Below are 14,524 nucleotides of genomic sequence, written 5' to 3'. Positions count from 1 at the left end.
TTGCTCTTCGCTATACGCGGCCGCATCTATGGCTTTGTAGCCCGCTAGTTTGACGTGGTCATTTCTCTCCTGTAACAGGATCACAAACTGCTGGAGATTGCCCCTCTTCCTTCTGTAACGCCGGCAGTTCCACTGCCATATCGTGTACTGTTGTGGATGTTGTCTAGTGTGTGTGTGTAGTTTGTTGCTCTTAACCATCGTTATGCGTGTATGTTAATGCAGCCCGTCCCCTAATAGAATCTGTGCTGCATTTCTGTGTTTGTCAGTAATGATTGTTGGTGCTGCTGTTGCAGTCTCCTGTATGGTTTACCGGTCGCCCGCATCGGCCTGCCCGCAAGAGGTGGAGGGCTTAGCTTCGATTTCATCTATTCGCGCCGCCAGTGTTGCGATCCCTTGAGTCATTTGTTCTGCAAGCTTAGCCACCGAGTTGTTGACCATTGTAAACATTTTGTTAATTTGTTCCATCTGGCTCACGAAACACTCGTCTAGGCTTGTCTCAATATTCCCTACGCACTCTTTTAGCCTTTCGTAGGAGGCATTGCACGATTCGGTCGTGGGTCTTTCGGGGTCTAACGCTGTTCTCTTGGAACATACCGGACGGTCTTCGCGTTCGTCCGCTGTCTCCACCGAGCTTTCGTCAACAGTCTCTACCTCGACCAGCACGGGATGAGGTGGAAGAGGTTGTTGCTCTAATATCACCTGGCGTTTTTGCTGCTGAGCCACCCCACCTTTCCATTTGGCTATTTCTTCTCTAAGAAGCGTATTTTCGTGTCTCAACTGATTAATTGTATATTCTAGAGACCCTAAGCGGTGCTGTATGGCTCGTTCGAGCTCGCCACTACTCATGCGACCGGGAACGGGGCCACCCCCACCACTGACCGCGACACGATCACGGAACCCGGCAGCGGCGCTGGCACCGGGGGAGGCAGCAAGGTCTGCCCAGCTTACCTCCTGTATGTTGCTACTGTAGCGTTGTTGCTGCTGTTGCCACTGCCAGTGGCTTCCGGTACCGCATTGGCTGCTGTTGCTATAGTCTGCGAAGCCGGTGATGCCTGGGCCGGCTGCACTCCGCGTTTTCGACTTCCTTCTCGGCTTCGATGTACGATAACCAGTTAGAGATCCTGAACGTGAGCATGCGCTAGATCTCGAGCGAGACTTTCCTGCACCGCCGCTCGTCCCATGGCTGGCCGAGCGTCCTTCCCTGCTCAGGTGTCGGTTTTGCCAGGCGTGGTAGTAGCTTGCGTTATCACTGCTGTCGTAGCAGTTGCCGTAGGCTTCGAACACAGCGGTGTCTTCGTCACGTGTTCTTTATTCCCACTGTCGTCGTTTAACCAGATAAGAGATCTTGTCTTTAGCCTTGCACTGGCGGTTTCCCATGAGGTGACCCTTGCCACATAGTTGACACTGCGGATCGCATCGATGTTCCTATTGTGGGTTGCTGTAGCCACATCCGCAGCACCTCTTGTTGTTTGGATTGGGGCACACGTCGGCTCTATGTCCCAGCCTGCTGCACTAATAACAACCGTCGATATGCTTTCTGTATAGGCTGCACCTGACGAGCAAAGCTCTGTAGTACACGTATCTCGGCACGTAGAAACCATCAAAAAGGACTATCATGTTTTCCGTGTTTCCAATGTGTTTGGCGTGCAGCACGCCGGGATTGCGCTGCGTGACCAAGCTCTTGACGATGTTCTCGGGGCTCTCGTCATTAGAAATGCCTCTGACGAGCCTCTTGGAAGTGTTTTCAGGGGCGGCTCTGTAGGCGCTCGTCTCGAACTCTCGCTCTCTAGTGCAGAAATTGCTGATGGCTCCGTATTATTTGGCTCGGTCTTTCGGTGGTGTGCTGAGCACCACAATGTTCTGTTTGTAGTTGAGGCAGATGCTATCCTCTTCGGCTGCTTTGCCGCGTTGCCCAGGCAGCAGTAGATTCGGTTCGTCTTGTAGTCGGAGACGTTAAAGCCACCTCGAGGGTGCACGACGACTTTATAGTCGTTGGTCGGTAGATGTGGCATCCGGCTGGCCTTGACTATCATGCAAACATGGTGGGCGCTCTTCCCATTTCACCTCGCCGCTGTCCCGGCAGCCGTTGAGTTTTCTGTGGTTAATGGAGTAGCTGTCTGCTGCTGCCATTGCTGAAGCTTTTTGCTGTGTTTTTTGATTTCACACCATCCCGAGCCCTCAGGGAACTCGTCAGGATCCAACTACTGTCCTTCGACTTGTACAACTTCCATTTACACCTAAGTGGGCCTCCGACATCTCTGATGAATAGCGGGGGTCTCCGAAAAAGTCCGGTGACACGTCAAGCCTAGTCCACCCTACCCCCTAAGCGACCGGTTGTAAAGAAAAAAATTCCAGGCCTTCGCGGAACGTGCAGCACAGTCACAGCTAAAGATGGATGAGTGGCCTTTCAGAGCTTTTTAAACACTCTTTGGGTAACTGCTGTCACTTGCGGGGTATGCACTATGCCATAAATAATCATAATATTTGTGTAGTAGGCCAGCATTCACTATGCTCTCCTTCATTCTTCGGATTAGCGTGGTATACGCTACACACTTGCTAGAAATTTTGTGCCAATTTTTGATGCAGTAACTGACGATGATAAAGAATTAGGCCTGAAGTGGGTTTGCGCCACAGTTAATACAGTCGAACCCCTTTATAAGAGACACTAATATAGCAGACAATGGGTATAAGAGACTCCAGTGTACCTACAGTAAAATGAATGTTCACAATAAAATGCATGTGTGTTACCTTTCTTATAAGAGACATCTCATATAAAAGACAAGAATTTCTGCCCAGAGCATGCCTCTTATAAAGGAGTTCAACTGTAGGTAAATAAGCTTTTCTAACAGGTTTGATCACTGGACGACTCACTCTTTAGGTGATTTGCATTGTGTGACACATGGTTGCTTTTTTTATGTTCTGAAACACTTTATTACTTATATTAAAGAGATTTCTTTCCCGACATCAAGCCTGTCTCAGGCCAGTTATACCCCTGTTACACTGGACGTTCTAATGTTATTCGAATGAAATGACATTCGCATCTAATGACATTTTGTGGCTACTACACAGCGTTATATAATGTCACTAGAATGAAATGGCTTCAGCAATCGAATAAATTCAAGAAACACATTTGGCTTCGCAGTCGAACCGGGCGCATATTCTATACCACAGAGACTACTTAAATGGCGGCATTCGGCATTCTCAATTTGACCGGCATTCGTAGGAACACGCTATTAGTGCTGCTTTTTTAAGGCATGTAACATTTTAACAAGGACATGAGTATGGAAGGCTGTCGTAAAATGTATTTACTCCCCACCTCAGTGGAGTCTGGGTGCCGGCGCCGGCGGCCATAAAGCAGACGCCTCTGTGGCCGTTTATGCGTGTATCTCCAGTGATGGCATCAACTGCACCATCTCAAGACGTTTGTTCTCTTAGGGCTACAGCAGTTCAATTTCAAGCTGTTTGCTCGCGTGGACGCATGCGATATCGTGTTTTAAAGCGGACAAATGTAGAACGCTCTGGGTGCTAGCTCAAGATATTTGTGTGATGTTGCTGTTTTGCACTTCCAGCTGTACAAATTAAGTGTGCAGGTGCACGACAAACTACACCATGTGTGCATCTGTTACATCGCAGACTACAAAACCTAAATGGGCGCATATATTTCTTTAACCGTGTTTTTTTTTTTCTTGTCACGTCGCGCATGTCGTTGTCTATTGTGGCGCTGGTGTTCATTCTATCATCGGCTGTGGCTACTGGCTAAGCGGATCGCCTTGGCTTATGGTGGCCATATATTCTGCATTATACAATTTCTTTGCGTATTTATTAAGCGAAGCAAATTCCCGCGTGCCCCTTAAAATGATTAACTTCACTTTTCTATCGCTCCACATGCACCTTGGTCAACTTTTCCAGCCAGTTTATTTTTCGAATTATCGGCATCGATATCATGAACGAATGACATCTCTTTTTTTTGTGTAGCACCATCACAGACTGAATGACATTCATTGCTCTAAATGACATTTAAACCTAATGGCATTAGCACCTTCAGTGTTACAGAGATCTTAGAAAAGAGTTCCAAGCACCGGCTCAATGGTAGAATACTGGGCAGGTACGCAGCAGACCGCGGTTCGAATCTCATTGTGTCCTCGGTGTTTTTTTATTTACTGAGTTGTTTGCTTGTGCGTGTTTGATGCTGCCTACGTACACCGGCGGCAGCAGCAGTGGCGGCGCCACGCATGACCCGTGTTCTGATTTAATAACGACTTTCGCTGTAAAACGAGGCTTTAGGCCACACTCTTGCACGCTGTTGATACGTACACAGCTACGGCACTGTAGTTTATCGATTATCCGAGGAGCCTTGGCTATGTTTATCTGGTCGTGGTACCACCACATGGAAATATTACTATCAGATAAAATGAGACACTTTGGTACTTAAACTGTACTTGAAACGGAGTTGCCCTGCTCAGCTGTGTGCTTATAAGTAAGGACGGTTTAAAGAGTCTAGGCGTTCCAAAGAATTCAGACGGCATGCTTTACATTTAATGTTGTGTAATTTCACTGAAAATCTCATCTTTCTTAGTCTTGAGCAGTGTGGCATTGTTATTGATCGACGGAAGACAGCTCTCATTTTTCATCTAAAAAAACATGCTTGTTCTATAAAATAACCAGACCTTTGTTCCAGTGCTGTCATGCACGTAATTCATCGATGAAAGCTTTTTGCTCAATGCTTACAAGGTTTTTTTACTTCTACTGGTGCAAGAACATGTGTGTATGCGTGGTAAACGCAACGTAGTGTAAAGCGCTGTCAGCCACTAAGCTTTCCTGACTAGACTTATCGACTGTCCCACATTACATGGTGAACAGAATGAGAAAAGAAATGCATATGCCTATAAGTCTGAACAGTGGCACTGAACTGATTGCACAGATATGTGGGCTTTCTACGATCTTTCTTTCTCTCTTTTTTTCTTTTGTTGTATGCAGATGAGAAAGAAGTAAATAAGTAGGTCTATCACGCTACAGAAGTGATAGACCTACTTGTGTTACGCGCAGGCAGAACACAAGCTAAACACACACAAACAAAACAGCAAAAATGTGATTTAGTGCAAAAGCGCACGCGTACAGTTGCCCAAAGCAATCATCCCTTTGAAAGGCACAGTGCACTTTACTTGCTCATAATGATGACATTGCTCTGGCTTCGTGCACCAATTCAGTAGAGAGGAGTGTAGATATTACCTGTAAACTGCAGTCAACGAATTTTATTCACCAACTATGAGCTCGTACTGCATGCAATGAAGCACCACTGGGTCTATTTGTACACGCGCTTCCGACCGCCTATCCACACTTCTGTGGAGACGATGCTGGTGCCTATAACGGGATCTCGCCGCGAATAGTGCTGCATGTAAAAGGAAAGTTTTCCTAGCCACAGAGTCATCGCCCAACGTTCGAGCTCGGCGAGACTTAGGAGGGTACGAAAATAAAGTGTGTCCCTGGGGGGGCGGGGGCCGTAGTGTGGGACAACAACCCGTGAACTTTTATTGTGCGCTCTTTTAAGAAGTGTAGCATACCCAATGCGCTTGATGGCACCAAGAATTGGGCACCATTGGAAGACAACAACAAAGAAGTCGGCAACAAGGAAAGCAGTGACAAGGACTCGGAATGAGCACGGTATCAGCAAGCGCAGCATTTTTGCGATGCAAATAACTAGAAGCAGCGAAAAATATGACAAAGAAACACACACAACAGGACTAGCGCCTGTATGTTTTCTAGAGTTATTTGCATCATTAACCAACTGCTCTGTTTCATCTTCATGTTCAGTAAGTTTTCTCTTTGTGAACATTGTCATTGCTGTTTTATTTGGCCTACATTCGAGGTAAGTGGTTCTTTTTTTTTTCCTAGGCTTCGGATTTTGGAAGGTTGGCTTAGAATCTGGGTCGGCCTAGATTTGAGTAGATACGGTAATATGATGGCAAACAAAGCAGCTCAGTCTGCTACCCTCCTTTTTTTGCGATTTGACAAGGTGGTTGTAGGCAATATCATGTGGCTTCGTAGGCTGTCTAAAATGACTAGATTAGTACATTGACTTGTGTTGTAGATTCATTAGACGCCAAATAAAAAGTATGTAAATCTCTTGCTTTGGACTGCTTGAGGTGGTAATTTCTGCCATGGCATGCTTTCTCATTTTACTCACAGTGACTGACCTGTCTTGGAAAAATGGAATGCTGGCCACTGCATCTTGGGACTCTACAGCAAAGGTTTAGTTGCATGTTACTAACTGATGTAGTGCTGACAGATGCACAGTTCAGTTATTTTTATAAATGCTTCCTGTAGTTTTGCAAAGACAGTTTATTTGCAAAGACAATTTATTACAACAAAGAAATTTACCGGGACATACAAACAAGTTCATAACATAACACTAATATCAAGGCCCTTGGTCTTTAAAAATTTTAAGAATAGTCTATAGAAAACAGCCAGTTGCCAGCCAAGATTTGTTCAGAACGTAAACCCAACATTTCGGGACCGGATCAGCCGCTTCTTTAGAGGTGACCATTTCAAATGATACTAGGAGTAGTTTTAACTGGTCAAGTGTTGCCATTTTCACTGTCGCTTTTTCCACCATCACAGTCGAGGTCTCTTTGTTCTCATTCTCACCAGTGCGTTTGAAAGCTATGCTCAAATATGCTCGGAAGCACCTCTTGATGTGGACCTCTTGAGGGTTCCTATCGTGGTTTGCATATTCCACAATGTTGAAGCTAATTACACCAGAAGGCTGTACTTAGACTTACGTAGCCACCTCATTCTTTAGGTTAACTAGTGTTATTGTTTCATTATCAGACTATTTTGCCCCAGAGCTATGTTATTGCTTGAAACTGCTTTAGGAAGAAACCCTACAGAGGCATCATGTCGGGTGAGGTGTCATGTCGACAATCATGTAATATTGCGTGGCAGAGGCACCGAATCGCATTAAGTCTCACTATATCAATTACATTAAGAGGGGGTAGTTTAATGCTGCCCACCCACTAAAAAGGATGCAGCCATGATTCCTCATCAGGAGTCACAGTATCAACCAACTGTGCTACTTAAGAGCATGCATTGCCTTACAGATACATAGTGGGTAATTCACTGCTTCAAAAAATGTTGAATCATGATAGTGGTTACTTCTCAACTGTACTTGTTGTTGGTGCTCTAAGAGCCATTCACAATGGCTGATGTCATGCTCAAAGACGTTCCTGCAGACACGGCACGCTTGAGGCGTCCAACAAGAGGCAAAGCATGGCAAGTTAATAAGAAGGCAATGTTAACAGGGCTTGATAATGCTGTTGTGTTCCACTCTTAGAGGTAAAGCATAAGCATCCTCCGACATTTTTTCTTGGTCTACTTTCAGATTTGGAAGCCAAAGCCTCATGGTGACAAGGGTGGTTTCAGCCTACACATGGAATTGGAACACGAGTCGGGCGTGGCGTGTATTTCTTTGGATTCTGAAGGGGAGAACTTGGTCTCTGGCACCGTGGAGGGTTGCATCAGCCTCTGGAAGCTGCAGAAGGCTTCTTGCAGTAGACAGTTTCCTAGTAAGTCATGCATACAATTTTGTTACACCTGCATTTCTCTCATTTATTTATGACTAGAAATTTTTTTGTGCTGCTTGGGCATTCCTCATCAGAACTGCTTTTATCACTGCTGCGCTCTTGAGGTATATACGTAATAAACTTTTTTCAAGCACATGAACACTACCTATGTGCATGTGTCCACCGCACTGATGAGCGTGCGAGCCTCGTGCTTTAGCTTTCCGCCTATGCAGTGCCAGCACTTTTCAGATCAAGTGCATCTGGTATGGTGCACTTGATCGACTTATTTCGATCATAAATTACTCATGTGTTTAGCTGTGACCACTTCTCTATGACCCCAAATGTCTAGCCTTTCCACATGCTATTGTTAGATCACTCAAGTTGCTCTGAAGCATCATTTTTTAAATATTCATTCATTTTTGGTGTCAGTATGCCCTACAGCGTAAATAGAACAAGGTACAACTCTGTTTCTTGCATAAAGTCCAGGAGACATCTGTGCAATTCATGGAGGCACTTGGATTAACATGTCGACTCTGTTGATTAGCAGAAGGTGAGGTTCTGAGATTTACAGATTTGCAAGAGAGTATAGTCGGCATTTAATAAAATAATAGTATTCACCTGAAAGCATATGTGTCACTCGCGCTATAGGTAGCAAACAATGAGCATATAGACACTAACTACAGACGTTGCATTTTGCATACGTCCGTCTTGTTTTCACACGTTGGCTCACAGGTGACCGTATGATTGTAGACATCCACTGTTGTGGGGAATACGAGATGGAGCACTGAAATTACCCTTCAAAAGCCATCGTGGCTAAACACAGTTGACAAGCATGCAAATGTTCATGACACTAAATGCTCAAGTAGAAAGGTATCTCTTGCAATTTCATACAGCGTATTGCACGAGACGAGATTACTAGTAATCTTCGAGTAAACATTCAAGTAAGAAGGTATCTCTTGCGATTCCATACAGCACATTGCGTGAGATTAGATTACTAGTAATCATCGAATAAACATCAATTCAATGTGCTGGCTAATATATTGCTTAAGGTATTACATCTATATTATTTATCGGCATGCAGTAACATGTATGTCACTCAACTGTAACATACAGTATAAGTCTGCTTGATAATACTGACATTGACTCTGTTATTGCTTTAATGTTTCATGTGTTCAGACATTGTATTCAATGATAGTCAAGAAGTGGCATTGTGTTCTTTTCATTCCCCACGGCGCCTACGTTCCCCACGGCACCTACCTAGCCATAAGAAACACCTTCATGTTGATGCCTCATAAGAATATGCGTGGGATTTCTCTCCAACTTTTTTTTTTTCTGCGAATTTGCTTCCAGATAATCATAAAATATTCTAGAAACATTCCAGTTAGTTTCGCACCCGAAGTTTTGCCATTCGCATGGAAGTTATGTGTACAAACATAAAAATTTATTGAACATGGAACTTCACAAAATGTATTTAGGGTAATGAGTGGAATGAGTGGCTGCTCTGTGCAACAATTAAATGAAAATGTACTATGAACATCAGTATCTTGCACATCCTTTTCTTCCAGTGCTATTGAACAAAATTTGTTGTTTACAAGAAAAATTAGTACAGAATGAGGGTGTGCCTTCACAAAAAACGGGCAGCTGTCCACACACCTGTGCTCATTCTTCCTGGGCAGTGGCATGGCCAGAAGATAGCACACCGGGCACGTGCCACCCCCCCACCCATATGAAATTTTTTTCACCATGGCATAGAAAGCAAAAAAATTACCAACTTTAAAAGGTGCCCCCCCCCCCCCCCTCCCACCCAGAAAAACGTTCTGCCTATGGCCCTGCTCCTAAGGGTGTGTAGGGTATTCTCTATGCAGTGGCATCTGCCCAGTGCACACTGCCTGTAGCCAGCCTTAAACATGACTTCAGTATAATGAGGGATCAGCCACAGCCAGAGTGAAAAGAAAACTTGGAGCATGGCTGCATACAGCAAAATCTTATGAATATCACGTTGCAGCTCGAATTGCCTGTTTAGTATGGCTTCTGATGATGCTGACAGTTTCATATACATTTGGAATTGCAAAAGCAACGGTATCATTTAATGAATGCTCTTGGCATATCATAAATACAATACCAGTTCAGCAACAAGGGCTGTGTTCCATTTATTTAAATGGCAGTTTTGTTTAGCCATATGATGACAGTTTTTTTTTTACAGCAAAAGCTGTTGTGAGATCAAAACTCGGGTCACGCGCGGCACTGTAGTTGTCCATCGCCGCTGGTCTCCGTAATCATTCGCACAAAATATGAAAAAAAAAAAGCCTAGTACCAAGGACACAATGGGTCTCGAACCCGGGTCTGCTGCATGGCAACCCAGTGAGCCACACCGGTGCTTGAGACTTGTTAGCGAACTTGCCTTGAGCAGGCTTGATGTCGGGAAAGTAATCGCGTTAATATGAGTAATAAAGCATTTTAGAACAGCATAAGAACAACCAGGCGTCATACAATAAGAATAGCATAAGGAGTGGGTGGTACAATGCTCCAACCCGTTACAAAAGCTTGTTCTTCACCTATTAACTGTGGGGCATACCCACTTCAGGCATAATTCCTCATCGTCGCCAGCCACTGCATGAACAATAGGCACAAAATTCCTTGCAAGTGTTTAGCGGATACTACGCTTCTCAAAAGAATGACGAAGGATAGCATAGTGAATACCGGCCTACTACCCAGAAATTATTAATGCCGTAGTGGGTACTTGGCAAGTGTGTTTGCAGCAGTTACCCAATTAGTGGTCAGAAAAAGCTTTGAAAGGCCCCCGTCTAGCTTTCGCTGTGACTGTGCTGTGCCTTTCGCGTAGGCCTGGCCTTTTTTTTTTTTCTAACTTTCCTTGTTGGTCAGATTGCTTTACTACGAGTTTTGATTCTATGAAATGTGCATGGTAAAATGTTAAAAAAAAAGTGGGAACAGTATTTTGGTGCCAGCATCACTCAGAATTGCATTATGTTCAATAGTGCAGTCGAACTCTTTTACAAGAGGCACTGATGTAACAGACAATTAGGTATAAGAGAAACCAGTGTGCCTACTTTAAAATAGGAGTCGATAAGAAAACGCATACATGGTACTCTGCTTATAGGAGACGTCTCATATAAAAGACAAGAATTGCTCCCCGGTGCATGTATTTTATAAAGGGGTTTAACCGTGTTTCAGAGTGTGGTATTCCTGTTTCAACACGGGTCTACGTACAGCACCCTCCGTTACTGATTTAGCGTTACTGATTTCTGACGTACAGAAATCAGTAACGCTTGTTGTCAGTCTTAAGAGGTGGAAGCACTTTCATTGAGCATGCATCGTCATGGCGTAAAATATTACACGGAGCTTGGAAAATGTATTGTACATATAAAGGCCTTCCTGGAATGAAAACTGCTCCTGTAATTGTGCAGAAAAAATTCAAAGGGTTAAGCGATTTCCATTTATCGAGATTCCACTATTTGGTCAAAATGAATGTGGAGTCCTTCACTACGATGAGACTCGTGATCATTTGTGGTTTTGTCACATAAATCCTTATGATTGAATCGCACGATGTAATATACCACGAGGGGCCGGATAAATTCTAACTACCAGGAGTTCTCCAAATCTCAATAGCTATCAGAGCTGCTTGTTGTGCACCAACAACTACTTCCCTCTCCAAAAATGAGTAGGTTCGTTTCTTGGCATTGCTTGTGCACAATAATGGAGTGGACTCGAATGTTGTAATTTTATGGAACATGTACTATTATCAATGTTCCCTTTGTGGGTCATTTGCTAGTCAATTATTGACTCGTCACTGACTTCAGGTGCTTTTGAGCCACAGCTTACCGCACATTCATTGATTGATTTATGTGTAGGGTTTAACGTCCCAAAACCACCATATGATTATGAGAGACGCCTTAGTGAATGGCTCTGGAAATTTAGATCGCCTGGGGTTCTTTAACGTGCACCCAAATCTGAGCATGCAGGCCTACAGCCGCCGCAGCTGGGATTCGATTCCGGGGCCTGCGGGTCAGCAGCTGAGTATTTTAGCCACTAGATCACCTCGGCCGGGCGTGCACATTCGTTTGCTGTATTGAAGTTACTATTTTGTTATATAGTACATCAATAATTTATTGCAGCGGTTATTTTTATGTGTGTCTGGTTTTAAATATTATAGAATTACATGTTTCCAAACTTTTTATTCCGACATAAAAAGTACTTTATTATTTCTTCATTTTTTTCCAGTTCACAAAGGTTCTGTTTCAGCTGTGTCTTTCAGTCCAGGTGAGCAGAAATTTTAGTTTTTTGTAGTGGTAACAGCATTGATGTACTCCGTGCAATCGTGCTCTACAGTGACAATTGTTAAACTGTAAAAGCATGCTGTTTAGTTTTTTTAATTGCTTTTATAGTGCAAAGACGCATTGCTTTTTTGTCTTTCAGATGGTTACAGGGTAGCATCATGCAGTGAAGATAAGTTCTTAAAAGTTTTAGATGTTCAGACAGGCACAGTTCTCTTCACCAAAGATGTTGGTTCGCCAATGAGGTAAGCACGTGTCATTTGTAATACGTGAGAACATGTATTTATACCTATTTACAAGCTAAGGGAAGCCACACAAGCATAATTAGTAGCCGGGATTGTGCTGGAGGACTTTGTCATAAGCATTTGCTGACCTAACGCTTTGGCCATCATTAGTTTTGTAGCACTATCACCTGGCAGAAACATGCACTCAGGCCCCATCATGCCGACAGCCACATCAGCAGAGTCTAGGCTAGTGATCAGTTGGTACCAAACAGTATTGAAACCACTTTGAACTTTTTTCACAATGGGTATACAATGAAGAACTCTGCATACCACACAATCAAGCTAGACAGTGATGTAAGCTTTTTTTAATTTATCATCAAGTTTCATCAGAATGTAGGAGGAACACTGGCATGTAGATGTGTAAACTTCATTTGGTATCTCCGAATAACATTTACTATTACACTTGCAAACTAAAATTAATATTTAAGGTTAGCATTAGTTAGCTTAATTATCTTGATGTTGGCATATAAGAAAAACAAACTAGGGGCAACCCTAAACAGCTAGAAAGCCTATGTAGTTTATCTGAAGCGCACCATTTTTCTAAATGTTTCTTCGAGCTGTGGGAATATTGCTTTTATCTTAATGACACGACTAATGCAGCTGAACTTATTTAGCGAAAGGGCGCAATCGACATGAAACCAAGTTCTGTATTATATTTCTTCTTGTTGTTAGCATTTATTTGCTAACAGCTGATATCATTAAAAAGACATTTCTCTGCTTCATGCTCATCTATTTTAGTTTCAGTTGTGATATCTTATAATTTACATAGAGAGATGCCACTTCAGGAAAAAATTTTTTTGTCGTTAAGTACAATTTTATGAAACTCTTGCAGCTTATGTATTTTTGTGTGCTGATTTAAAACATGCAATTACTGCACTAATGCAACATTTAGTTTTTACAATATAAATAGTTTTTGTATTATTGCATCTTGTATAGTTGTATGAATGCATTTCTATTCTGTAAGTTGTAAATCAAGTCAGCATATCACAATAACCTGGAACAAATGCTGTGTGCAGATAATGAGAATACTAGATCTTCTAAACCCCATTTGAATAAAACTTCCAGTAGTTCAGTGTTTACATGCGAGTTAATGTCAACCTGGGACTTGCTCACAAAAGTTCTATGTGCCATAACTTTTTTTCAAATAGGCCTAGAACACCCATTCTTGTTTTACTGCATGAAGTATGCATTGCAAGTTATTTTGTGAATAATAGTTCCGATTTTCTGTCTAACTCTGACAGTTTAAAGATAAATCTTGCTCCTGACGAAGTACATGAAATATTTGATATTTTAAATGTTGCCAACTGTTCTTAAAAATAATTGTATACATATTTGAAATCAGAGCATCAAAATATATAATCTGGGAAATTTTCATAAATATCTATTAAAAAAGAAGACGTATGTATCTAAAAAACAGGCTGTCCTTTTAGTTCAGTTGTGACTGTACCTAGAGCACTACATGGGTCATTGTTTCTGACTCGGCCCGAAAGTGCCATGCTCTGTCTCCCCCGAGCTCAGCCTGGTGTTTGTAAATATGACCCACACCCGGCCGTGGCCCGTTTGAGCCAATCATGCCTTGAACATAATTGAGGCACTGTCCGATCTTCGGGTACTGTAAAGGTATACGTGCTGCAAACAAGATATTTTCTAGAGTGTTTTGCGAAGTGCTTTCATTGTCACAACTTTCACTGGTACTGTATACTTTTGGTTAATTATGCCGGTAACACTTTTGCGAAATAATTACAGGGCAGTACAAACTATAACTGGAGTTATAGCTGGCTGTCTCACGTACGCAATGCTAACCACGCAGCCTTATTTTTGCATTTTAAAGACGGATGACAAAATATAATAGTACCCCCCAAAATTGGCAGAAATTTATAGTTTGAGTCTAAATACATTGCATATGAGCTGGGGCTGTTGAGTAAAAGTAATGTCTCTTGCAAAATTTATTTTTGCGCAATGCAATGAAAGAAAAAAAAGTCTCACTCTAGCTGATTCTGGAATACACCACGCTGCGCTGTGTTGCATGTCGACTTCTCGGCAGGCTGTCCCAAACGTACATTACGATTTCACACTCAAAACAAGAAGGTTCTCTGACCCACCCTTTTTCCTCAAGTCACCGCCACCACAGTACCATAAATCTGTCAAAGCGAGCCACACCTGTTAGCAAGCGAGCTACCGTCCTCGCTGTTACCTGAAGATGCCTATCTCGTCGTCTTCCTGTAACAGTCTTCAATCTTTGAAAGTGTTATGTCTTAAAGTAACTAAACCAGCGCCTTTGCATAATCGTCTCGCAAGCGCATTGCGCATATTAACTAGTAGTTGCTCAAGGACTGGGTTTTTTCCTTAAAGCAAGAGTGGACTAAGCTTCTAAAACAACTCTCTATTA

At 42.9% G+C, this 14,524-nt stretch overlaps 1 protein-coding gene across 3 annotated transcripts in view; it reads left to right on the top strand.

Annotated features, from left to right (window-relative positions):
- Positions 1 to 14,524, top strand: part of LOC119177060 (protein FAN) — a 181,793-nt gene that overhangs the window by 140,707 nt on the left and 26,562 nt on the right. For 2 of the 3 annotated variants that reach the window (XM_075878063.1, XM_037428427.2), the window contains exons 27-30: positions 6,187 to 6,248; positions 7,379 to 7,562; positions 11,799 to 11,837; positions 11,994 to 12,096. In XM_075878063.1, the coding sequence (XP_075734178.1) occupies positions 6,187 to 6,248; positions 7,379 to 7,562; positions 11,799 to 11,837; positions 11,994 to 12,096 (388 nt within the window). Of the gene's footprint in view, positions 1 to 6,186; positions 6,249 to 7,378; positions 7,563 to 8,040; positions 8,110 to 11,798; positions 11,838 to 11,993; positions 12,097 to 14,524 lie in introns of those variants that run through there. The other variant, XM_037428428.2, reaches the window with a different exon arrangement.

The sequence above is a fragment of the Rhipicephalus microplus genome, chromosome X (assembly GCF_043290135.1).
Source record: "Rhipicephalus microplus isolate Deutch F79 chromosome X, USDA_Rmic, whole genome shotgun sequence".
In the NCBI taxonomy this organism is placed as follows: Eukaryota; Metazoa; Arthropoda; class Arachnida; order Ixodida; family Ixodidae; genus Rhipicephalus; species Rhipicephalus microplus.
The sequence above is the reverse complement of the archived record's forward strand: the minus strand, read 5'-3'. Positions and strand labels throughout refer to the sequence as shown.